At 44.0% G+C, this 26,580-nt stretch overlaps 2 protein-coding genes across 12 annotated transcripts in view; one reads left to right on the top strand and one right to left on the bottom strand.

Moving 5' to 3' along the window:
• The window catches only part of GRB2 (growth factor receptor bound protein 2), a 28,799-nt gene extending 22,263 nt beyond the window's left edge, over positions 1-6,536 (bottom strand). For 2 of the 5 annotated variants that reach the window (XM_085523234.1, XM_015880271.3), the window contains exon 1: positions 4,592-4,756. The gene's annotated coding sequence lies outside the window, so the exon portion shown is untranslated. Of the gene's footprint in view, positions 1-2,314; positions 2,450-4,591; positions 4,757-5,148; positions 5,469-6,491 lie in introns of those variants that run through there. The other 3 variants (XM_085523232.1, XM_085523233.1, XM_015880270.2) reach the window with 3 other exon arrangements.
• Positions 4,868-26,580, top strand: part of TMEM94 (transmembrane protein 94) — a 37,095-nt gene continuing 15,382 nt past the window's right edge. For 3 of the 7 annotated variants that reach the window (XR_014936881.1, XM_015880261.3, XM_085523166.1), the window contains exons 1-11: positions 12,828-13,002; positions 17,012-17,131; positions 17,811-17,938; positions 18,541-18,677; positions 19,342-19,538; positions 19,882-20,033; positions 20,691-20,793; positions 21,104-21,190; positions 21,745-21,861; positions 24,840-24,896; positions 26,379-26,483. Coding sequence is in view for 6 of the 7 variants with exons in the window: in XM_015880261.3 (XP_015735747.2) it covers positions 12,949-13,002; positions 17,012-17,131; positions 17,811-17,938; positions 18,541-18,677; positions 19,342-19,538; positions 19,882-20,033; positions 20,691-20,793; positions 21,104-21,190; positions 21,745-21,861; positions 24,840-24,896; positions 26,379-26,483 (1,257 nt within the window). In the remaining variant the exon portion in view is untranslated. Of the gene's footprint in view, positions 4,960-10,858; positions 10,986-12,827; positions 13,003-17,011; positions 17,132-17,810; positions 17,939-18,540; positions 18,678-19,341; positions 19,539-19,881; positions 20,034-20,690; positions 20,794-21,103; positions 21,191-21,744; positions 21,862-24,839; positions 24,897-26,378; positions 26,484-26,580 lie in introns of those variants that run through there. The other 4 variants (XM_015880263.3, XM_085523165.1, XM_085523163.1 and 1 more) reach the window with 4 other exon arrangements.

The following is a 26,580-nucleotide window of genomic DNA, read 5'->3' on the forward strand; positions in this document are numbered from 1 at the left end:
CACTTAATAGTAACATCTATCAAAGTATCATAAAACAATAATATATAGGAACAACAGTTTGGGCTCAGTTTAACATGACACAACCTTTCTGACGCTCTGCTGCCCTGAGCAGTCAAACAGTAACAAACATCTCCAGAAGCAGCACATAAAAGCGGTGCTGAGTCCAGCGTCTCTTGTGGCACCAAAGAAGAGATGACACCACATTTGGTATTATATACACAGACACCCCGAAACTCCTTTAAGGACCCAAATATAAATCCTGATCTGGGTTAGAATAGGATTTAATCTAAGCCTAACTTCATTTGATAGCAGAGAAAGTAACAAAACTGAAAGAAAGAAGACAGTGAGTTAACAACCACCACGAATAATCCTTTGCAGAACAGCAGAGCTGGTGCTTGTCAATGACTCCAAACAGAACAGATCTTACACCAGCTCACACACACACCTGCTAATTCAGTCTGTTGTGGTCACGGCCCTACACAGAAAGGCAGCGCTATGGCTGCTCTGCGGAAAAAAGAAACCTGCCTTACATGAGTGCAGTGAAGCACATAACGTTTGCCCGACCTTCAGTCTATAAAGAGTGATGAAGCTTGAGGAATAAAACAACAACAAAACTCAACTAAGATTTCTACTGCAGTAAACTGGCAGAATGAAAAGGCATCTAATGTACTTAAAAAACAAACAACACCTCGCTAAAGTCTCCACATTCACAGTTTGGGGCTTTCTTTAGTACTCCCACACACTGCTACAAAAACACAAATACAAGTGACAGGGCTGTCACCAGCCATGGACATCACAACAGAACAGTCTGTGCTACTGCAACTACCAGGAAGAAACGGACAGGATCCAAGCTTAGGACCCTTTAACTATTATTAACTACTATTTATTTTAACTATTAAAAGAAATCCACTGCACAAGGGAAAAAAAGTAAGCTTCCTGTGTAAGTGCCTTGTGCCAGGTCCCTGCGCACTGGAAGCACAGCTGCAGGCATTTGCCCCTGGTTGGCTGCTGTCAAACAGGACACACTGCGCACCATCACAACTCAGCTCCACGAACGTAACTAAGGTACGACGGGTGAGGGCAGTCAAAACCACAATGAACAGCTGCTGCTCCAGCAAGATCTTCAATTTGTCAGAATATCACTGTCTACCGCCTCTTACCTCACTGAGATTTGCTCTTAAAAAAACAAACCCCAAAAAATGGGAAGAGGAAGAAAAGGCTGCAGATGCAGCTAACAGCAAACTTTTATTGGCAATACAGTGCTACAGATCAGGAAGGAATGTAAGTAATTCTAAATAGAAACCTCATCACTGCACCCAACAGGAAACAATTCTCATCGTCTTTTTAAGCAATATTTCAAAAACCATGTAGGTAAGGTGGGCTTCAAACACTGCTCCTACAAAGGGCTTGTGATCTGTGTGAATCTGCACTTCTGACTTCAAATTAACCAGTTAAAACAACATAACAAAACAAACTGACCAGGTAAAACAGAAGTGACCAACTAATAATATACAGCCATTTGTTATGACCAACAAATTATTCTCCCAGTTATTAAGGATATTTTATAAAACTTTATGAAATAAAAAGAACTCTATTCGAGGACAGATGTTGCATGAGTTAGTAAGACTGTATCCAGGTGCTCTATAGGTTATTTGAGGCTATACTGCCAAGTTAAGCCCTACTGCACAAAACCAACCCTTAATCTCAAAACAGGAAGTCCAGAAGAAAAAGCTAAGGGAAAAATCGCTATCTTAGAAACTCACATTTAATGCTTGACCCAAAAGGTTTAGAAGAAAGACGAGTATGGATGTTAACCTGACTACGGGTTACTCACAACCTTTCGTACCTTAGGATTGGTCTTGAAACCCTAAAATCCTTTTGCGGAGCGTTTAAAACACGCCCCAAGAACCATCCCCCCTACACACCCCCCCCAAAGACGCAGCCCCAGACCCCAGTCGCAGTCCAGCTGGGGGCCCGAGCAGCGCCTGACCGAACCCTCCCAGCCCCTGAACACAACGGGAGCTCGTTCGGGCCGCCCAGCCAGCGCCTCAGCGAGCAGCGCGCAGCGCCTCGGGAAGCCCGAGCTCAGACTCGGGCCCGCAGCCTCGGCACCGCGGAGCACGGAGAGGAGGCGGAGCCGTGCGGAGCGCAGGCCGCGACGGAGAGGGCCGCCCTTCGCCGACGCTCGGCGTCCCGGGAAGCCGGGCCTGTGCCGGAGGAGCCTGCCGCTCACCGGAGCGGGTCGAGGGCGGGGGGATCGGCGGCCCGGCGCCGGCCCGCCACACGCGCCCCCCCCCGCTTCCCCCGCACTCACCGCGCAGCGCTGTGGGCCGCCGCCTCTCCCGAGGCTTGCCGTCGCCCGCTCGCCCCTCCAGCGCCGCCCCGGTCACCGCCCGAGCTCCAGCCCCGTCCCGCGGCTCCCCCTCCGCCCGCTCCGCCGCCGCCACCGTCCCCTCGGCAACTCTCGCGAGAGCGGCCCTGTCACCAACTCGCTGCTCCGCCCGCCGCGATGCGGCGCATGCGCGTCCACCTCCCGCGTGGCAGACGGGCAGCCCCCTGCGCGCACGCGCAGCTCGCACCGGCAGCCGGGATCGGGCTGCGCGGGGCCGGTAATGCGCTGTACTATGTGCTCCTCTGCTATACTGAGCGCGGGGCGCCCTGCACCGCGCAGTGACAAGCACATTCGGAACGTTACTGCTACGGAAACTGCACCCGAGCATGAACGCTGCGATCCTCGGAACTGGGAGGGTGCAGAGATCCACAGCTGGAGCTCTGCAACCGGCTGCTCCGAGCTCTGCAGGGGAAAAACAGGCCTTACAGTGTGCGCAGGGCAGGACCCAGAGCGCACGTGCCGTCACCCCAAGGTCTCATTGCACAGCATTCTTAGAATTCCTTTAGCTCCAAGAGCCTGCAATTAAAATACTCAATTCCTCAATAAAACAAGTGCATGAAGAATATTTCCTCATACTCTAGGGAGAAAATCTATTTCTGAAACAGGCTTTCCAGAACCGCACTCGCAATCCTAGAAAAAGGCTTTTTTAAAAACAAAAAACCAAAACTAACGACAAAACAACCCACCATCGCGTGCCAGTTTCCCAGAACAAGCACTGACCAGCCACGAGCAAATTACTGACGGTTCTCTCCCCATAGAGGGTGGAGAAAAAGAGCCCTGGGAGCTGAGGATGTTCCACGTGTTTCAGGCATTGTTTGTGAGGATGCACAAGTCGTTTATCGGGGATGACAGACTGCTGCAACCACAGCTCGACTCCAACATGTCTCCAGTCTCGTGCTAGCACCGACCTCGAGTCTCTGGTTTCACCATCTGACTTCAAAGGGAAGATTTAGAATTTCTCAGTAAGTTCAACAACAATCGCAGCAGTGACAGCAGGTACTTGTCACAGGACTTGAACAGCCAGACATGGCCAACAGCTGCCACATGAACCACGGCTACTGTAAGAGGCTGTAGCTGCCCGACTTTAAAAGGGCAGCCCTACAAGGGCAAGTCATCAACAGATTTTAGAAATAGCAGAGATCAAAGTGTTATGGAAAAATACTTCTGATAAAGAAGCTGCTGAGATGCACTTACAGATCAGGGAAGGTAGATTGTTCCCCCTCCTTGTAAGCACGTGAACACTTTAAAATGTACAACTTACTGCACAGATACCAGAGCAGCTTCACAGCGACAAAAGCTGAAATCCCAGCACAGCTGTAAGCCCGGGTGGAAGACATGTTTTACTAGAGGATCGATTTCAAATTATGCGCTAGTCCAGGAATAGCTTGAATTCTCTATGACCATTTGTGGTGATAAAACAATCTAAGAATAGTTTTGAGTATTTTAAGAACTTTTAAGAGAAGACTTGGTGCCTGACACTTGGATCTTTTCTTAAACGCCTCAGAGCAGCCTAGACAAATCAATGTGTGATTTTCTGCTACTAATAGATTTTAAGACTACATCTTAAAAATCTATTCAGAACACAGAGAAAAAGTAGCTTTTATTAGTAGCTTACTTGAGACCCACGGGGAATCTGCCTCAGGAACCAAGTAATCCAGCCTCCAAACCTCTGCTCAAGATGCATCTTTAACCTTTTCTTTAAAGCATTTTACTAATTCGGTACATTTTACTGTGGTGGTGGAACAACCTGAAGAGGAACTAACAAGAGGCTCACGCAGCACTAAGCCCACGATCTCACGTATCCCCTTCCCTGTATCGTGTCTAAACTACAGCAGAAAATCCCCCAGACCTGCCACTATTTCCTTTTAAGCGACTATGAAGGGTTACAGCAACTCATTACCACCAAAGCACAAACAATTTCAGCACCTGCAATTCATCACCAGACGAACAGCGCTTCTGTGAGGAGGATCCTCACACGGAGCAGCGCGTCTCAACCCGGGACGTACGAGCACCGACCTACGGGGATGACGACACACGCGAACCGTATCGGCTCTGCCGGTAGCTCGGCGCTCAGCACAGCGGCACCACGCGCCGTCCCCGCGTCACCCCCGATTTCGTTCCCATATTGCGCAGCGGTTCAGATTTCTCCTCATGTTACCGGCCTCGCTGCCCCGCGGCTTCCTGCGCAGCGACACTCACCTCAGTGCTCCCGCGCTGCCTCCATCCGGCCGGTGGCCGTGACACACAGCGGCTCCCGCAGGTGCCGGCCGCCGCCCGTCCGACTGCGGCGGGTCAGACGTGGCCGCTCCGTGAGGAGCCGCCGCTGCTCAGGGCGACCCGCCGCCAAAGCGCCCGCTCGGCTTCGCGCGCTGCTCCGACCTCACCAATCAGCGAGCGGCGTACGGGCAGCCGCCCGGGATCCCACCAACCAGATACCGGCTTCTTGAGGAAGCCGCCGCGAGTCCCCAGCGCCGTGGCGGCCCGGTTCGCCAGTGACGCTGATGGCGGCCCCGGCGGCGCTGGGAGAGGCCGGGCGGCTTCCCCGCCGAGACGGCCCGGTGCGGCTGGTGAGTACAGGCCGAGCGGCGGCGGCTGCGCTCCGTCCCGCCGCGGGGCGAGTTCGGGAGGGCCCGCGCTCCCTCAGTTGGGATATTCCCCCTTCGGCCCCGGCCCTGTATAGAGGCCCTTGCAAAGCCCTCCCCTCCCCTCGGGCCGGAGGCTCCCGCGCAGCGCCGTTACCCTCAGCGGAGCGTTACCCGGCGGCTTGTGAAGGAGATAGGAGAGAAAGAAGCGAACAAATGGCAGAACGCTCCGACGCGTAGCTCCGGGGCACACGGACTCGGTGTTCCTGTCATTGAAGCGGCAGCTGGGCCCGCTCGCACGGGGCGAAACGCCTCAGCGCCCACCCGGCACGTCAGGGCTCGTGTGGCGGTCAGGCCGGTACCTGCAAACTGCCCGAGTCTGACGAGCACCTGAAGTTCCCAGCAGGGCAGGAACCCGGCGGATCCATCCTCCTGAAGCAGTTCCCAGTAGCACAGCTTCCCACACACACACAGTTTCAAAAAAGACAAAGCCCCTATGGCAAAATTGATTAAAATCATGTTGTTTGTTACAGCAACAGTAGGAACAAAATTCACAGTTGGACAATGAACAGTACAGCATGCACAAGATGTGATAATGTAGTGCATCTGTATTTCAGATTCCTTAAAAACAGAAGTGTAAACAAACTATTATTAGCTCCTGTGCTATGTTAAAGTGCACACCTTGTTCAAATGGAGCAGAATTTAAATAACCTAGAAGGCTTAAGAGTCACATTAAGAAATCTCTATAATACAGACATACATGCTGCTGATTTATACAGGCACCATAAGCTCTTTTGGTTAGTACTTCATCTACTCAAGCTCATCAACACAATATTCTTAACTTGAACCTTTTAAATAAGTGTATCACCAACACTTTATCTGATGAGGAGATAATAAATATTAGTAGCTTTAGCTTAGGTCCCAGGAACAAATAATGGCAACGCAAGTGGAACTGAGAAAACTAACCTGTTCCCTTTAATCTTAATTTTATAATCTTTAGATTTGTATTTCTCAGAGGTTATCCCTGTTTCAGATACGTTCCTATCAGGCACAGCAAGCACAGCTAAGATCAAACTGCTCAAACCAGAGCTACCCTTCAAGTAAGTGCTCACGTACTCCCACGGCTGGTGAAGTTTGCCAGGAGCCATGGGGGACTGGCCAGCAGACAAGTCCTTTGGTAGGGCTGACTAAAAACAAGGCCTGCCTGGGGTGTGGGGCAGCACTGTCCTGCTGGAACTCATGAAAATAGTAAAATATAAAGCCTGTTGAACCGAACAGTACATTTTCCACTTAAGAGTCATACTCTGTTTGAATGAATATACACATCTGATTTTCCTAATAGCATTCAGATGCTGTGCCTGTTTCTGGGGAGCTCTCAGGAAACATTCTTACCACTATGTTTGTTAATGCTCTACTTTCAAAGAAGCAGCATTGCTTCTGACAGGGTCTTAGCAAAACCAGGTAAAGTATTCACAGGTAGGCCAATATTCATATACAGAAAGAAGAATGGAACTCACCCAGCCAGCGAACAAGCACCCTACGCATGCAGCAATCCTTCCCAAAAGGCAGCCCCCCTCCAGTGCCTGGCCTTTACATGAGCCCGGGGTGGCTCCACCCTGGGCCCTGCCCTTCTGCTCACACGGGGAGCACAGGTGCACATTGATTGTGCTCCCTGGGCCAGCTACACCCCTTCACCAGGTGCTCAATTGCCAGTTTGATTTGTGACCTGAAACAATTCCCCTACAGTTAAATGTCTCCAAATGCAAAACACTGGTGTAAGCTTTTTTGCTTAGATTTACTATAAGCAATTATATAGTCTTATTTATAAAGTGAGATTAAAAGCTACACTTTTCTCTGAGTCAGTGTGCATCAGCAAAAAAGTATTTGCTAGAGCAGCCTGTAGATACAACATGGTCTTTTTAATTTTATTTTGGGCTGCTGCTGCTTTGTGGTTTTCAGTTCTTTAAATATTTTTATAATTGACATTGTTATAAAGTCCCGGTTACCGTAGCAACCATTGTCATGATGATGAGTGACAGCTGTCAGCCTTGCAGTGAATTCTTGGTACTTGTGCTGTGAAATGTTTGAGTTGCCATTTCAGATACCATGTCACAAAGCAGGTGATGCGTCATCACAGCAGAAGCTGGAGAGGCCCTTACAGCTTTTTTTTTTTCTTTTTTTCCCTTTATTCTTTGGAACAAGTCTAATGCACAAGTTCTGTGCTGAAGAAAGAAGGAAGGTATCAGATATCTTTGGGTTTTTTTTTTTAAATTCTCAGCAAGTGCTATCTCCCAAAAAGCACCATTTCAATTGGAAGACAAATTTTGAAGTTAATTTCAAGTTTAACCCTGTTCCTGAATCAAGGTAGAATAGATCTCTCTCTAATTCCTGTCACCTAGCAAGGAGAGTGAAGGCTGTGTGAAATCCAGTTCTTCACAGCCATGCACAAATGAGACAACTGAGATGATAATACTTAGCACTTACACAACCCCAGTTCAGAGGATCTCACTTTACAAATCCTAATAGCTTTACTTCACAGTTTCTCTGATGTGGATATGTTTGTCCTTATCAGAAATATGAGGTTATTGAGGCAGAGAATGTTGAGCTCATCCAAATTTTAGCAAGTAATTTTTTTTTAATTTTTTTTTTGGAAGCCAATACCAAAGCCAATTCAGTTGATTTCCTTTTCTCCCTAAAGACTTGCAACTCCCCAAATACATTTTTTTTCCCCAAGTGTCTATAGAGGAGAGTTGGAGTGAATGAATGCACATCTCTGCACATCTGTACACTGTACATTGCCTGCAGAATTCATAATCTGCTTCAGCTCCTTATTGTGTGAAGCCATTTTCTGTATTTGCAAGACCTCTGTGAGGCATATGAGGTTTTAGTTGCTATGACATAATTTTTTCAAATTAGAATATTTATTCTAATAAAGTACGTATTTGAAAGAAAGCTTGTAAATCACTGTTTACATGGCTACAATACCAATCCCAGTGTAGAACTTCAGGAAAGATATTTCTCACTGTAGTTTGTCTTTTCCTTTAGCATCACTTGACCTGAAACTAATTCTGGAGAAGCGCACATATGGTGATGAAACAGTGTTGCATAGATTGCTCTGATTACTTTTACAAGCTCTTAATATATTGTTCATTTTAACAGGTTTTGATTTTATCTAGATAAGAATTATCTTTTCAGCTAGTCTTTCCTTTTTAGCACTTGTGCTTCGTATGCCGCTTCCTAGCACTGAAGGACTTCAGGGTGGTGTTCCTAAGCATGCAAATGATGTGCCTTGAACTTTAAGGAATGGCATGCTTTGCATTCAAGATCACATTTCAGTTTGGTGCCTAAATCAGAATGTCATTTGCTGCCGTGTAGCAAATCTTGCCTCCTGCCCAACTGTCTCCCTGCACGGCCCCTTCTGCTAATGATACAGACTCTGAAGAACAAACAGCTGAAGATATTTCTTCTTGTGCTGCTTTTGTGACTGGGGCTTCTCAGTTGCCTGATCACGACATTGATAATTATGATTTTGAAGTGCAGATCCACAGAGAAATACAGGCATGCAATTTTTTGTTTGAATGAGTGAGGAAAAGGTACATAAACCCCCTGGTAGATCTGCTAATGAATCTTCTGTTGGGGGTGGGGTAAAGAGAAGAATCATGGATTTATTTCTTAGCCCTCTCATTATTAGTGGCCTCAGTGATGCTCAAGTTAAAGATGAGATACTGATGCTCTAAGCTGCTGTGTGCAAACATGCAGAGTTGCATTTTCCTCTTTCTAATTCCCAACGCTCTTTGTCAGCTTTGCTCCTGTAACTTTATCTGACCCTCTCTTTGCAGTTGCTGATTGGCCTGGCTGGGATACAGCGTGCCTGAAAATAGCTCTGTTCCCTCTATGCGTGCACATTGACAGGACTCTCAGAACAGAGCAGAGCAGAGTCCAGACTTGTGGCAGATAGAAAACTGCACTTGCAGGCATTGGTTTCTGCTCTGCAAGCAGTTCTTTGATAAGCAGAATACTGAATATTCGCTGCTACCCAGAATGCAGGGGCAGTACTTGCCTGCAAGAGAGGATATTTATATCTAGCACTTCAGCGTGGCAGTAAGTGGCTTTCTGAGTAAGCTTTGGATGCCTTTTATTTTCCTTGAAATTATGTAGCACCACAGTATTCTGAGCGTATTGTAGAATCATATCATAGAATCACAGGATGGATGGGTTGAAGGGACCCTTAAGATCATCTAGTTCCAACCCCTTTTCTATAGGCAGCAAAACCTCCTGCTAGATCAGGTTGCTCAAAGCCCCATCCAGCCTGAATTTATTTTTTTTTTTAATGCTTCCAGGCAGGAAGCATCCACAGCATCTCTGGGCAATCCCTGGTGAGACATTCTGCTCCAGTGGCTTACCACCATCACAGTCAAGTTTCTTCCTAATATCTAGTCCAACTCTACACTCTTCCTGTGTAAAGCCATTTCCCATTTTCCTGTTGTTACATGCCTTTATAAAAAGTCCCTCCTGAGATTTTCTTTAGGCCCCCTTCAGGTACTGGAAGGCTCCTATAAAGTCTCCCCAGAGCCTTCTCCAGGCTGAAAAGCCCCAACTAACTCAGCCTGCAGGGGAGGTGCTTCAGTCATTTTGGTGGCCCACCTCTGGACATGCTCCAACAGCTCCATGACCTGCTTGTGCTGGGGGCCCCAGAACTAGGCATAATACTCCACCTGAGGTCTCACAAGAGCAGAGTAGAGGGGCAGAGTCACCTCCCTTCACCTGCTGGTTATGCTTGATGCAGCTCAGGGTATGGTTGGCCTTCTGGGCTGCAGGTGCACATTGTCAGCTCATGTTGTATCTTTCCTCAAACAACATCCCCAAATCCTCCTCAGGGCTGCTCCCAAGCCACTCTCTCTGCCCAGCCTGTATTTATGCTTGGGTGCTGTAGCACAGCAGTAGTGTTGTAGGTGACTATCGCAAGGATAGCATCTCCAGAATCCTTGGAAGAAGAGACTGTAGTAAAAGATTAGTAAAACCCAGTTGGCAAAAGCTGGCAAAAAGTCCTCTTGTATCTAGGAAGTATGTGTATGGTTTGGATTTATTTGCAGAGCTAGCTACTTCCTTGTTTGCTTGGATTTACCAGAATTGTATGTCCAAGTCCCGAGTTTGTGTGATATTAAAAAATAGAAACAAGAGCTATTAAATAACAAAAGATTTTCCCAAGACCACTCATTGCATAATCTTACAAAACCTCATTGTGTTTATATAAGAGAGAATACTCTGAAGAAAGGTACACATGCCCTTTGTTTTGGATCAGGAAGGATGTTTTTGTATGTGTGCAAGGAGTGCTCATTTGTGCTATGGGAGATCAAGGAGCATATTTGCTAGAAAAAAGTTGGGAGCTCCAGAGCTGCTTCCTAACTTTAATTCTGCTAGAGTCCCAGTGTGCTAAAATAAAAATGGTCTAGTTACTAGCAGCATAGCTCTATCAAAGATTGTGAGTGCTTGTCTGCAAATGGATGAATCATTACTGCAGGCTTCATTAGAGATTGGCTGGAGAAAGCCCCCCATTGATAAGAAAAGCAAGATAAATAGCCATGGATAGCAGCTTGCTCCAACACCTGGCAGAATCCTGAGTCTGGTCAGCTTTTTCTGGGGGCTTACCTTAAAGGGACCTTGAGGTACAGGGTACTTAATTCATCTCTGTTTCCAGTTCTGGGGGGTAGCTGAGCTAATGGGATCAATTCTGAGTAAAGAGAGAGGTGCTGTCCTGTTGGAAGCACTTTCTGCTCCCCACTTTTCCTTTTAAAGAACAATTTGAATTATGTGACTTCCATAAATTTCTTGTCCTAAAGGCAGTGATACTGGGAAATTAACTGATTCCCTTTTATTTCCACAGATGGTGATGTAATAAATATAACCAGGTTCATCTCTACCTAGGAGACATTCTTCCCTGAGAAGCAGTCCACTTTTGCTGGACATGCTTACAGAATTGCGTAGCCATGGACCTCAAGGAGAAGTATCAGGTAGGTTTCCTGATAAGGATCATGTCTAACCTAAATGTTGAGTCCTTCTAATAATCTTCTATTATTTTGAGTCAAGACCGACCGCTTGGTGTTCGAATGTGACAATATAATCCATGGTTAATGCAAAAATTGAGACTTGACACTCATCAAGATGTTCTCACTTGTCTCAGTAGGTAAGGTCTGCTGTGAGGTTCTCCAGTGAGGCAGAGTGCTGTTCCGTAAGAGTCACCTCCTTTTTTATATCCCATTGGTCAGTATTCAATGTGGTGAGATCTAGGTATCTTCAAAGTGGTGAACAGACCTGTGAGTAGGGCTTTCAAGATACAATGTTGTGATTTCTTCATGCGCTCACAAGCTGTAGATTTTAATGGCCATTCAGTTTTGTTTTAGGCAATGTCAGATAACAGAAGTGATGTATTTGGGAAATTAATTTCCATTTGATGGATTTACACATGGCTTGGCCTGGCAGAGGCCAGAAATTGTTTTAAATATGTTGGGTTGCTAGTGGGTGAATACTCACTTTTCAGTTAGTACCCTTTACAGGGAATCTCAGTGGAGGTGAAAGGCTGAACAGCTTAAAGAAACAGCTCCAGTGCCTAGAACAAGTCCTTTTTAGGCTGAGACTGAAGCATCATGGTGGAACAACATAGATGAAGTATATCATAGAATCAGGAAATCATAGTTCCAACCCCCCTGCCACAGGTAAATGTGGTGGCTGCTTCCTTTCAAGAACTGAGACACTGATTTAACTGATTTAAGAGACACCTGCATGTGATCTTCAGAGCTGCACAATATGCTGAGACTGGAATTCTTTGCAGTACATGCCAGTTCCATTTTATACAGCTTGGCTATAATCCTTGGCAAACTATTGATATGGTTCCAGTTCTTCACCCTTTTCTATATGGAAGGAAAGTAATTGATGTAATGATTGCTTTGCAAGGCTGGGTAGGTCAGACAGAATCAGGACAGCACTGAAGCAGGAGCTATATAAAAACCTACTTACAAAGATGTTTACCTTCAACAGCAAAAAGGAAGCATTCCTGTAAAATGTGAGAGTGAGGGAAAGTTCATTCCTTCCTTGCTTCGAAAGGCCTTTTTGTTTCATTACCTGTCATTGCACTCAGTCCTTCCCTGTCTGCGCTATTTCTTTGCCGCTCTGTGGTACTGTACAGTTGGCAGCAAGCAGTGAGCCCCAGACATGGTGTATGGCTATGAAGAGTCTCTGTGACCTTTTGGTTTAGATAGGGTGGCTCAGGATGTGTGAATGCTGAGAGGGGCATTTATTGCTTTCTCTGTGTCTTAGTTTCAGCTGGGAAGACACGCTATCAACAGGAAAAGAGGGTAGGAACACCTCAGACCTGTAGCCATCCTATTTATTTTTAAGTTGAGCTTGAATTCAAAGCTATGGAGTCCCCTGGATGATTCTCCCAGAGTTACATAGGAAAGTCAGCATTCCTGGGGCTCTAAATCTCTTACCTCTTTCTATTCCCTTAGCTGCTTAGGTGTTCCTCTGTAGTATATTTTACAGCACTTTGTCCGATGTAATTTGCCATCTGTTTTTCCACAGACCCCTGTCTGTCAGGATCAGCTCTTTCTATGTGTGCATATGCTTCTCTACAGGCAGGCAACCCAGGGTTTCTGGCTTAATCAGCTCCATCTGATGAATGGACCATTCTTTCATATATCTGGGGCTATCCTGGGCAAACTTCCTTCTGTTCTTGTCTTTTTTCCTTTCTCTTTCTCATCCCCCACCCCCATGCACCGCCTGCTTGCTGGATCTGCGCAGCATGACTGGAAACAGGCTGAATTAATCAGCAGGCTGGTGCTTCATGCTGCTGCTTCTGTCTCATTCTCTGCAGTGCTTGTCTGTGTGCAGTCTTTCTCTCTCTCCTTCTCTGCTCTCATTTTTGGAGAGCAGCAGCAGTGCAGGTTGCTGTGTAAGTGGATCAGGAGTGCAGGCCAGATGCTCTTTAAGCAGGCTGGTCTCTGGATCACCCACCGAGGCAAATGCCGCAAAGTAAGTTTCTCTCTCTTAATGTTTAAATTCAAAATGGCTTTCCCTCTCTCCTTCCCCAACCTGCATCTTGCCTGATGTGAAATGCTGGTGTGAATAAGCTCTGCATGAAAAGCTTGGAGGTTTTGAGGAAAGAGGTTATAGCAGGAAATGAAGCAGTGAAGATTTTTAGCAAGGGAATGACTTGTTGTTGAAGGGGTTGGGGAGCGAAGCCTCTTTTTAAATCACAGATTTAACCATTGGACCAACAGGAGGGGGCAAAGATGAATTTAGCTGCTGACTCCTGCTTTGCTACTCCTCTGTCTTTTGATTTAAATTTGTCTATTTCTTTTATGTGCTTTGATCTGTGACTGCTGAACATCCATACTCCTTTTAAACATGTTTTGTGGTGCAACTGCTGGGCTATTTAGTACTTTTAGTCTTCAGAGTCTTCAGATAAAGAAGTGGGGATGGGAAGGAAACTAGTGAGAAGACGAAATAATTGCTGAAGTTCTGTGGATTTCTGAACATTACTTGTCTCAGGGAAGAGATTAATATCCTCTGGAATAAGCTCTGCATTGGTGCAAATCACTATAGTGTGTATCAAAAGCAGAATAAATATGGAGTCTTAACTGATCTCTGATCTTGGGGAAATACTGTAACTGGATAAATTAATTACAGATTTAGAATTACTTGGTGCAGGTGAGCTTCAGAGCACTGCATAAAACACTGTCTCATCCTGCTAGCAGCCTGGTGGAGCAGGTAACCATGGCTGGGGATGTGCTGCTGCAAACAGGACCAAAGAGTCAGACAAGCAAAGGTACAATTCAAAACAATAATGCTGCTAAGTTGCTACTAGCTGAGGGAGAGAGAAAGCGCTGAGCTTTGCATTACCCATTTAGAAAGGTTGATCGTGCCTGTTGGCATCTTACTCTGCTTCACAGAGGGCATAAAATTTGAATGTCATTGTGTGGTATAAAATAGACTCTGTTCCAAGCAAAGTGTAGTGATGATTCAGGCAGCCAATTAGTGCTGCTCTGGCCAGATATCATAGATCGTTCTCCTGCTGCTGTTTTGTTGGTTTTTTTTTGCATTGTAAGCCTGCAGGCTGTTGGTGATGAGCAGCAGGGAGTTCGGAAGGCAGCTTTCCCACTGCAGCTCCTACAGGCACTCGGTTACCATGCTGTGGGGCCTCTTTTGTCCTGGGATGGGCGGGTTCTGGGCTACCTTTCATCCTGCTGCTGCAGATGGAGGAAGGAGACAGTTGTTGACTGTTCTCTATCCATTAATCTGGGCTGAAGACTGCTTTTTTCAATTGATTTGTGACCACCAGCAGTTAAGCTGTGGCTGCCATGCTTTGGCATGTATGGTCTGCCACCCCCTCTGATGGGACTAAAAAAGCTGCACTGTAGGTCGTACAGTGATGTGTACAGTTATAATGATGTGCCTCATCATAAGCAAGAATCTGACTTTATGTTACACATATGTATCTGGTGAAGGTGTTCCTTCTCATGTGCTTTTGAAGCTGTGAATAGCACTTATATTTCATGAGGTGTGATCAATGAATTAGGTTAATAGTGTGAAAACTATTACTGTTAAATTAAAAACTGCCTTGTTTCTGCTAGAGCAATGCAAAATAGCTCTCAGAAAAAGGAAGCAGATTCTCTTGCACAGTTTCCTGCCTCCAACTGTTGAAATCTGAGAAGCAGTTGAGTCCAAGTGTTGAAAAAGGGGTCTTAGTGTGTGTGTCCTGGAGAGAGGGAAAGAATCTGACAGCTTCCTACTAGGGGCTTCCCATACCACTCTGAGTCAGAGAGGTGGAATTGCAATCTATGAAAACTGAACCTTCCAGCACATCTTCTGTTTACTATTCACTTATCTGTTTTAACAGCCCTTTTAAAGTCAGTTATGTTGAAATACACAGTAATCTTGGTGAGAACCCCTTATTCTGCAAGAGACCAAATCCACAGAGGGCAAAATGTATCTACCACTGTGTAAGGTTGAATAAGCGTGCATGCCTGTAGGAGCCGTGGGATGGGTGAGTTTTATAGTGTAGAACATATATTTGTGCTCCAGTGTTTTTTAATGAATGTTTGGCACATGGTACAACAACACATATCAGTGCATACTGATACAACAAAAAATATGCTACTGTGGATGTGTGATGGTTGCATGAAAATAGGAGGAATTCAGGATAATAAAACTTTGTGCAGGAAACAGACATGACTAGATAGCGATGCTCAGGAATAACTTTTCATTGTAAGAGAAAATTCAGAAGGTAAACAGTGTTTTCCTAAATGCAACCTGAAAAGGCAGGCAAGGCTGTTGAAAAAAACTCCTGGGGAGGGCTGGGGTTAGGGTTAGGGCTGGGGTTAGGGTTAGGGCTGGGGTTAGGGTTAGGGCTGGGGTTAGGGTTAGGGCTGGGGTTAGGGTAAGGGCTGGGGTTAGGGTAAGGGCTGGGGTTAGGGTAAGGGCTGGGGTTAGGGTAAGGGCTGGGGTTAGGGTAAGGGCTGGGGTTAGGGTAAGGGCTGGGGTTAGGGTAAGGGCTGGGGTTAGGGTAAGGGCTGGGGTTAGGGTAAGGGCTGGGGTTAGGGTAAGGGCTGGGGTTAGGGTAAGGGCTGGGGTTAGGGTAAGGGCTGGGGTTAGGGTTAGGGCTGGGGTTAGGGTTAGGCAGGGAGGGGGATGCCTAAATGATATTTTAAAGAGCGGCTATCAGCCATTTCTTGACACTTCTGTTACAGTTTCTGGTTGAGTCATCAAAGCAAATAGATTCAAAGTGCAAGGTTAGTTTCTAGTAGAAGTTCATCAACAAAAACACTCATTTATGGAACATGAAGAAATGTGCAAACCAGAGTTGAGATGCACTGGATGTGTGTGCATATAGCTGAACAGCAGAGCTGCTGCAGGTTGAGAGTAAGGTGGATTTTGCAGTGCTGGGAAGAGCTTGTGGCTGCAATAGCAGGAAAAGCTGCAGATCCCGCCTGAACTGTATTTGCTAGAATGTGTGTCACACTAGTGGGAGCTGCAGAGGGAAGCTTCCTGCCTGCTTTGTGTTCCATAGGTCTGTACTCTGTAAACAGCATGATACACCTGAGCATTGCTAATTCACTGTCACCTTCAGGGTATTTGTATTAAAGCATGAAATGCAAATGAGATCTTCTGTTGCGCAGTACTGTGGTATTCTCAACAGCCACCTGCATGCTTTTCCTTGTTGATTCACTTTCAGTGATCTGGTAGACCCAGAACCTCTCAGCAGTCTTGGATTTGAAAGGAAGGTAAATGCTCGTGTTCTTATCCTGGAAATACAAGCATTTTCCCTACTTTCATGATAATCAGAAACTCATGGCAGCACTGTCCAAATAGCACTCCCTTGGTTTGCATCCTCTCACGCTCGTGCCTCTTTACTGCATATGCTCCCTTCAAGCCAGAGTGCCGCACCACTATCTTCTCACAATTCAGCACTAATGACTTCAGTGCTTTCTCTTGTAAAAGGATTTGTTGATGCTGGAGTCATCTCCTGAACTGTTGAGTGGCCTAGCATTTACATCTGGGGGATTTTGTAGGCACAGAAGCAGAGTTTAGAACCAAAATTTGTAATTAGCAGTTGTAGAAACTGGACTCCTCTTTTTGAGCATTGCGGGTATTCTACTGCATAGTTGTTAATTATGTAAGCAAAATCTATCCTGTATCAATAAAATTTCAGTGTAACTATCTGTGTTATTTTGTCTCTACGAGCTGATACCAGTTCAGATGTATGTAACCTCAGAACTGAGCAGTCTCTCTTAGTATTGTCCCCAGCCACTGCTTAGAACCTTATTTTGGAGAAATGACTTGGTGTATTGAGTATATTGGTGCTATAATTCCAGCCAGCAGACACAAGAAGAGAGATGATTTCAGGGAAATGAATAATCAAACTGGTTGTGATGAGTGTGGGGCATTCACAGTGGGGTGCTCAGTTAGCCAGCAGAAACAAGCTTAAAAAAAGAAAGAAAATAGGAAAGTACTAAACAGGTTCATTTTTCTGGAACTTCAGGATGAGATGACCTCAAGTCTAGGCCTTACCACAAAGAAAGCCCTTATGATTTTGAGAGACCAGTTGACAACATTACTGGAGGGACATCAGAAGGAACGGAAAAAAGTGACTTCGTGGAAGGTGAGACACCAAACAGCACTAGGTTGGATGCTCATTTTCCCCTTCTCAAAGCAAAGTTGATGATTAACTGAAAGTTGGCTACATTTCCTCTTTGACTGCTGCTGCAGAGTTTACAGGTTTAGAACTGCCAAAGTCCTTGGGAACAAAGCAAGGAATTACCTAGGGGTACATTTCTCAGCACTTTTCTCAGGGCTGCCGATGTGCTACAGGAGCTTAGTTTCAACTATGAAGGATGTAACATCTTCAAGAGCCACTAGTGGCAGTGTGTACAGGAGAGCTATATCAAGTGAAGAGGAAGAGAAGTGGAACTCAACAGTCCCCCTTGTCCTCCGTTTTTATCTGCTACATGCATTGAATACAAAGCGCTAGTGTTTATTCACACTACTTAAACGTTAAACATGTTTCTTTCTAGATACTGACAATGGACCTGGCACAGAAGTCTTTTAATTCTTCCAAGCAAGACTAAAGATAGCAATGTGCACCCAGACTCCCCAGCTGAACAACCTTTAGTGCTGTAGCATTTGCATAACTGATCTGGGATGCATTTTAATTCTAAGGGGATTTACAAAGTTGTGTTCACCTTGGAGTGTCTGTGAACTGCTGACTTTATCTTTCTTCAACTTTTTTTAATACCTTGCTCTGTATTTTATGAATGCTGTCTGCTGCTTTCCTTTTGTAGGAGGCATGGAGAAGCAGTTTTTTGTACCATGGTAACCGTTGTTCCTGTTTCCACTGGCCTGGTGCATCTCTGATGCTTCTGGCAGTGGTGTTGCTGCTGTGCTGCTCTGGGAGCCAGCCACAGGGAAAGTAAGCAAAAAATCATTTACTAGTTGACTGAAGCAAATAGTAATTTTGCATCCTCTTGACTCTGTGTATGGCAGACATATCATTGTCTCTCATTCTGTGTCATCATGAACATGTTCATACTGGTAATTCTATCCTTCTGCCTTCCACAAAACTTCAACTAACTTAATTCGACTTCTAATCGACCCATAGAGCATCTTGTGCTGTATGAGAGCACAGTCTATGTGATTTTCTTTCTACAGTTTTCCTATGTCTTAAAAAATCCTGAGACATTAGAATTGTTCAGGAGGGTTTTGAAAGTAGAGAAGTTACTGGCTCATAAGAGAAACTACTGTACTGTTGCAAGAGCTGTAACATGTTTGACTGTATTTGTAAGGTTGTTTTTTAATTGAGACAGGTCTTTTCAAACTTCCCTGGTGTCATTATCTTGAAGAAGTGTTGTTGTGTCTTCTCTGCTGTTCTTTTTAAACATGAGTCTTTGGGATGTAAGAATAAACAATTGAACAGATGTGCAATTATCTCTGTGGGTAGCAGGCAGCATACTTTGCTCATTTACTCAAAACTCCACAGCTTTCTGATTTCTTTTATTTTTTTGCTGTGCAAAGCCAAGGTGCTGAAGTAGTTAATGCATTGGCACTCTTCCTCCTTCTCCTCTTGGATCTCTTCATGATTGGACGTCAAGAGAGGCTGAAGTGCAAAGAGGTGGAGAGGAGACTTCAGATGATCATTGATAAGATAAATGGTGAGGCCTCATTCATTTGTATGTCATTTGGATTTGTGTTCGTTCCACACTGGATTTTTCTTCAAAACTTGATCATGTGTTATGAATTGGGCTTACTAGCCTTGCCCTGTGTTACACAGAAACAGCCTATAATAGCTATGTCCTGTATCATGTCTGTCCTGTGGAATCGCTGTTTCGAGCTGTGGTGTGGCCATGCGCTTCCATCTGGTATGCTACCAGATAGGTGTGTGTTGTATCTGTGCTTTGGAGTAATTAAAATCCCAAATTTCTTACAAAAATATCTGCCTTGCTACACATGATGAAAGAAGAAAATGTGGGATTGTGCTACAACATAGAACAAAAGGAAATAAATTGCTGTACATAAGCATCTTCTCAATGGGGGCTTTTGAACTCAAGGTGGTAGTTCATTTCAGTGTGGCACCTTTAAGGACATTCCTTAGCATTTTCACTGTACAAGTATGTATTTAATGTTACCATGTGACAGTGTTTAATTGATTATATGGGCTGGAGCGGGGGGGAGGAGGGGAAGCCAACAAGGTTAAAGTTCATGGGCATGGACCAATCTTAGCACTGGAGGGCCTGTAGCCACCATGAAATGTAAACTGATGTATGATTGGCCTCTTCTGAATTTTATCGCGTAATTCCTTCACAATGTGTCTTTCAGATACACTTGACAAAGAGGTGAAATGGCCAGACTCCATGTACCCCGATCTCCATATGCCTTATGCCCCATCCTGGTCTCTTCACTGGGCATACAGGGATGGTCATCTTGTGAACCTGCCTGTAAGCCTATTAGTAGAAGGAGATGTCATTGCTTTGAGGCCAGGCCAGGAGTCGTTTGCTTCTCTGAGAGGAATTAAGGTAACTTGCTTGTCTTAGTTTCCTGGCCTTTCCTTTTCTTATTAATACTCTAAATCTCAAAGTATGGATTGTGGGAATGTTTGATTCTTCTGACTTTTTAAATGCTTTGAATAACCAAGTGTGTTTTGTTACTTCTGAAGGTCCACAAGCATTTAATTTTGCTTCAAGTTTGAAGCAACGGTTTAACTAATGAATTTTTGAGAGCTGAGATAGAACTGTAACAAATGGGTATTGTCACTTGTGGTAGGAGAAATCCTGCTGGACTAAACTTCCGGTCCCCAGAAGCAGGATTCCACTGAGGCCCCAGATGAGCAGCCTTTGGCTCACTGACTTTTTTTCCTAGGATGATGAGCACATAGTTCTGGAGCCAGGAGATCTATTTCCACCTTTCTCACCTCCACCCTCCCCAAGAGGAGAAGTGAAAAAGGGACCTCAGAACCCTCAGCTGTATCGCCTGTTCCGTGTCTTGAAGACTCCAATAATTGATAATGTCAGGTGGGTTAAATACTGTGCTCAGTGGCTTCAATAACTTATCTTGGTCCTTGCTGGTGTCTTGTATCAGGAAAAAAATGAAATTTTACCAGTACAGCCCAGGAATTTCCAAGTATGCTTTGCTGTTTCTTCTGTATTACCTAGGAGTACCCCAACAGTAAGATTCTTACTGGTTGTCTTCACTTGTCCTCCTTAGCTGATAGTTTAGGCTGATATTTAAAAACCTTGCATGCTAAGTATTACTATTCAGTTCATTACTTTCCAAGTAAATTTGAACAATGCAGGGAGGTTATAGATTTCATGCATTTGATGGCAGAAATTTGTAACCCTGTTGAGATTATTTTAAATCTCAGAGATTGAGACTGAGGATATAGATTAATTGATAAATCTCTGGTCAGTGGCATCTTCTGTAATTCAGAAGCCAGGATCTTGAGGTAATTATAAAATCACTGCATCCTTTTCAACTTGAAAGCAAGGCACATTTTTGGGAAAAAAAGAATAATAAAAAAAGAAAGATGTTATCTTACTTAAAGTTGTTGAATCTTGGTTTCTCTTTCAAAGGCTTCCCTTAGCATAGGCTGAAGACAGTTTCTTATCTATGAAAAGTGCAGGGCTAGGATGTTGTTTCCTAAAATTGCAAGCTGTTTTCCATTTTTTCAGGTGGTGTCTGGAAATGGCATTGTCACGTCCTGTGACAGCCCTGGATAATGAGAGATTCACTGTGCAGTCTGTGATGTTGAAATATGCTGTCCCTACTGTACTGGTAGGTCTCATTTCAAGCCTTTGGTATCGAATATAGCTGTGTTTTGTCAATAAAGATGAAGAATTTGCAGCCATCAACAGGAAATTGTGGCCCAGCTCTAACTCATGCAGCTAAGTGTGTACCTTAAGTAGTACGGAGGAGCAAAAATACTGAGCTGCCCATCTGTGAGAGTGAAGAACTGCAACAACAGACCAAGTGTATTCTCCAGATTTTTTTTTTTTTTCCCAGGGCTGAGAATGTTATAAGGAAGCAAAAACTTCTTCCTTACAAGTACTAGTAATTTGCTGATGGTGTCAACTCTGAATTGCAGGCTGGCTTCCTAATCACCAATGCTGTGCGCTTCATTTTCAAAGCTCCTGGAATTGCTTCTTGGCAGTATACTCTTCTTCAGCTACAGGTAAAGAATGTGCTGAGCTCCTTTCCACCCCAAAGCACCCCTGTGGCAGTTCCCTCCATCAGCAATTTGCTTCATGCCATGACAGCATCCTGTGTACACAGTGCCTTGTACACATCATATCCAAGAGCTCTCAGTGGTGAAGAACAATAACTCTATGCTTTCTGTTCCTCCTGTACTGTTCTTTGTTTTCTCTTTCTCTCTCGCCATGTATGTTTATATCCATATATCTAAATACACATATATATTTGCCTATATGTATGTGGCATATTTTTCTTTTAAACTCTAAGAGCTAATGCCAAATTCAGCAAAAAAGAAACCAACAACTATGAGTTAAGCAATTTATTCATAGCCTTCTTCATTACAAACTCTTAAGGGTATATGTGTCTCCCCTTCTGTGCTTCTCCCTGTATTGTGTTGCTTTCAGTGCATGCTGTCTCTGTACTTCCTGCGGTTGCCTTTTACCACTCCACTGTGGTGGAAAAGAGGTTATATGACAGTTCTAACTTCTTCTTGTCTCTGTGATTACTTGTGATCAGAGGTTTTATTTTTTTCAGGTGAATGGAGTCCTGCCCATCCTTCCGTTGCTTTTCCCTGTCCTGTGGATTCTTGCTACAGCCTTTGGAGAAGCCAGAGTCTTGGCCCAGATGAGTAAGGCCTCATCCACCTCACTGGTGGGTATCCACATCAAACCATTGCAGAGGAAAGGGCAGGAGATGAGAAAGGGCTCTGTGAAGCAAGCGCAGTGAATTCAGCACATAATCAAAAGACCTTGTTGGATCTTTGAGTGTCCTGGCTAGGTCATTTCCCTGAGGCACCACATGGCTTTTTCTCGCACAGATGTTTCAGTTTTTTAGCTTGCCTACAGATACATTCTGTATCCCAAGAGTGATAGGAAGATTCAGTGATTCCCTAAATCTCTTTAAAGCATGTGCTTTCTATCAGCTAAATGTAATCTATCAGAGGAATCAACATGGAGATGAATGCTACATGGCAGCCATAACTAGAGAACATTAAGCCTTGGAGAAGGAATGGGATACATAAGATCCTTTCTTGTAACCTGTGGGCTGAGCAGCCCTTTCTTGAGGCTCTGAGGCTTGGCTTGCAGACCTAGCCTTGCCAGTGGGTCAGAAAGTAAGGCAAATTTCTGGTGACTGTTCTGGTTTGGCAAATGGAAATCCGGTAGTCTGATAGATGTGTAATCCTGAACTGGATATGCTGATGGGTGTCTCTTATTTTCTCCCAGTGGCAGTGTTGGTGAGGTGCACTCTGCTGTTTGTTGTCTCTGTTGATTTCTGTTAAGCCTGTGCTTGAATGGAGTTTCTCTCTCCTTCATGTCCTTCCTTGGTCTCTGTGGTCCTGGTTCTGTGTTTTCTATTCTTTGCCCTACAGGTTGTATGTGACTCAGCTGGGAGGGTGAACTCATGCTTCCCCCTTCAATGACATTTTGCACCTTCAGCATCCCTTTTCAGTGTTTCCTCCTTTCTGCATTTTCCATCCTTTCTCAGCATCACTTTGTTACTATCCTTGGAACCATCTCTTCCCCTATATACCTTGCTGTTTGGCTGGGAAAAGCCAGAACTCCTTAGCTTCCATGCTTCATCATTCTCAACATACCCACTTGCCTTGTTACTCTCATTTGTACCTGCATGGTGCTCTTATGTATCTTTTTTTTGTCCAGGCAACTAATTCTGTCCAGCGAGTTCTTTTTCTGTGACATCTCAAATGCAGTCCTCCATCTTTGTTGCTGCAGAAAAAACACTGTAGTGTGCCATTCTCACGCTTCACTATGGAAGTGTACATTTGGCATCTCTATTTCACCCTTTCCTTCTCTCTTTTCAAAATGTAAGACCTTCTTCCTCTCCTGTCACTTGGCCTGTGTGACACTTTTCTCCACCTTCTGCTCCCTTCCATCACATTCAAGCTCTTTCTTTTTTCTTTTTTCTTTCTTCTTTCTTCTTTTTTCTCTTTCTTTTTCTTTTTCAGGCCGTAGGCAACTCTTATGACCAGTTAGTCATAACTGCATGACAGATACCAGTGGCTGCCCCAGAGGAGCCCCTGCCTCAAGTTTCATTACTATGGTTGGATTATAGCAGCATTCCTTTTAGAAGGGGATTTGATGTTGGTTTGAAAATATTCCTTCTGCTTCTGACAGATTGTTTCAGTAATGATTTAGTATTAAAAAGTGACATTCATATGTTAGTGTTTTTGTAGGATCTGATTTCCAGCCCTTGAAACTTAATTTCCTTTGTCTCATAGATTTAAGAGCAAAACAATAAAGTTTCTGTCTATGGGAGCTGCTCACAATCCCTTTTACCATGTCTTTGATTAAGTAAACTATTGAAACACCTTGAGTCACTGCAAACATACTTGCCAACTCTCTGATGTTTGTTTTGGCTTTCCTCTTAGCTTTCTCCAGTGCTTCAGGATCACTGTAGAATTATGAATCTCCACAATCCATAAATATTCTAGTAGCAGTTGTGCTTAATGTTCCCTTGTTCAAGGGAGTTCACAGTAGAATTTTTAGCTGTTGCCTTAAATGGCTAGCTGTTGTTCTGCAAATAATTTGCAGAGTTACTGCTTTCTAAGATGGAGTCTCATTTTATTTAGTACAAATTTAATATTTTCTTCTAGGAATGTAGATTTATTTTTGAAGTGCTGCTGTGCATATTTTTGCTTGTTTTCTGAGCAGTCCATACTGTTGAGTAGAAATGATCTGTTCTCTTTAATATCTGATCCTTCCCCAGTATTGCTTGCAATATCATTTGCAATTCCACTGTTTTCATCAAACAGTGGATTGGTGAACTTGTTAGTTTTTTGTCAATTTTTATTTCTGTTTTCACTCTTTCTCAGAAGCAGACATTGTTATTATTTTTAGTATGGGATCGTTGCTTGTTAAATTTAAATAAAATATTGCCAACAGTTCCTAGTTATCCTTTGAGGTTTAAATATTTCTGATAGATTTGTGTTGGCTTTTTACAGATGTTTAAAGCTGATTTCTTCCTAAGTAACATATATATGCATTATTATTTGGATTATTGGTTTTTATTTTTAGTATGTACAAATTTAATTGCCATGTTCATCTGTGCCTATAAAACTGCTTCAATTTGAACTGTTTTTCAAATTTACATCTTCTGTGGAATTCTTTTATGCTCACAGTTTTTCCATGTAATTCCACCACCCCATGGTAGTGCTCTGCAATAAATTATTCCTTTTTGTTTCCTATCCACAACCCATTCAAATTACCTCATTCCTTCAGCAAGTACTTGCTTTTGCAATCACTCTCACTTAGTTCCTTTCTTTTAACTGACCTGTGTCCTTAAGAAACAAGTCAGTCAATACTGACTTTCTGTCTTAAAATAACCATCCAGGAAGATGTTCTGCTGGGTCTAATTGCTATTATTATTACTACTTTTAGGTAACGACTGCATCTTCTATGATGTACCAGCACCAAGCACTTTGTTCTTCACACAATGACACAGTCCATTACAGATTTAATTGCTTAGAAGAATTTATTGATCTGTCTTGGTATAGTACTCCTCAAAGGGCAGGACTTTTGCTTTCTTCTCTCTAAAGGCATAGTAGGGAAAGATCTTCTCCATGACACATTTCTGAGCATAATTATAGTAACTGGTCTCTTTTCTTGCTGCAGCTTGCTAAGTTTTCAGAGGACACTCTCAGCAGCTACACAGAGATGGTATCTTCTCAGGTACTATTATTATGAATTGTTTTCTTACATCTTTCATCCTTTCCCTTCCTTTCTGATCCCCTGCTTGTTCCTAGAGCCTTTTCTGCTTGTGCTAGTTGTCTGTTGTCACACTTTTGCTGCTTTAATTTGCTGTGCATGCAGGTTACATGTCTTTCCCCTACACCTGCCCATGTAGACTCTGCTCTTCTGAACACAAATTGAGGCAACTTTAAGTACAGCTGTGCTTTTCTGAATATTGCAGATGATTTGAAATCAGCTTTTTCTGTCCTGAAGAAAGTGCCTCTTTCAAGCCCTATTACAGGGGTAAAATAAACTTCTGTGGTGTGTGTTAGAAAGAAGTATTTTACTTTTACTAGAAACACCTACTTCTCCAAGCCAGAACTAAAGAACAGTGCGAGAAGTGGTCAGCATCAAGACCAAATGTGAAAAGGGGAGAGTAGGATGTTCATGCTAAAAGTCTTATCCTGTTTCAGAGGCTTGTTAATGAGCTTAAGCACATTACTAATCCTTCAAAATCTGGGGCAAATAAACATTCAAAAGAGATGTTTTCTGGGGGAGGAACTGCACCTGGTTACTCTGAAAATTGCATCACCCAGATTAAACTGGTAGGCGGAAGAAAGGCACTTTGCTACCTATTCTAGCATTATGATTCCCATTTCCATAAGGAAGCAGACGAACTCCAGAAGCGAAAAATCCTACGTACCATAAGGATCAAATTATATCCCCTTGCTCCTAGCCACATAGAGGAATGCACACTGAGACATGTGCTTGCCCTGCTGAATATTTTCCTTCTCTGCTGGTTCATCATTTAGCTGAGCTGTTTTTCAGGTACTGAAATGGGATTGATTTGAGCTCTCCTTCCCATTATATAAGATCCTTTTCTTTCCTTTTGCACCCATGTAAAAACTTTACCTACAAGAAACTGGTTTTAACAAGTGTTTTATTTTTTTTCCCCTCGTGCTAGCTCTTGCATTCAGCCTTATGACTGTACTAGCCATTAGGATCTAAGGAACTAGATCTAAGGATCTCTGAGGGAAATGCTCTGCAGTGACAGCATTCCAGAGCAACAGCTAAAAAGCAAAAAATATTGTAAGGCAAACCTGGTTTTGCTGGCTCTAGTAATACACAGAGAAAAGTCAGGTGTTTGAATTGATTCCTGCCACCCAGACCCCCTCTGGAATGTTTTCATGTGGAAGATACAGGGTGCCACCATGACATTTGAATTTTGCAAAAAAAAATCTCCATCCTTCCATTTATTACTGCATTGATGCACTTCATTTATTCTTTGTGGGTAAGGAGTGCCTTCCCCTGAAAATAACAGCACCGTATTAGTTAACTGGTTCCCACAAAGACTGATGTTTAGCTTACGGTGTATCACCATGTTGAGCCTGAAAGCAGGTAATGTCACACTTCTTCCTTCTCTCCCCTTGTCTTCTCTGAATGAGTCTTTAATTAGATGATGTTCTGTGCTTCCCTTGGCAGGAAATGATACGCTGTATCTGGAGCCATTTCTTGTGTGTTTTAAAAGGCAAATCTCCAACACTGAGCTTCACCTCCAGCTTGCTCCATAGTCTGGGATCTGTCACTGTGAGTACTGTTTGGCTGTCAGAAAGAGAAGCCCTAAGTAGGAGCTTCATTTGCATAGATCATGTAGTCCTTACCTGAGCACAGGCTACTCCCATCA

The sequence above is a fragment of the Coturnix japonica genome, chromosome 23 (assembly GCF_054131305.1).
Source record: "Coturnix japonica strain WE chromosome 23, WE-NBRP24, whole genome shotgun sequence".
NCBI classification, from domain to species: Eukaryota; Metazoa; Chordata; class Aves; order Galliformes; family Phasianidae; genus Coturnix; species Coturnix japonica.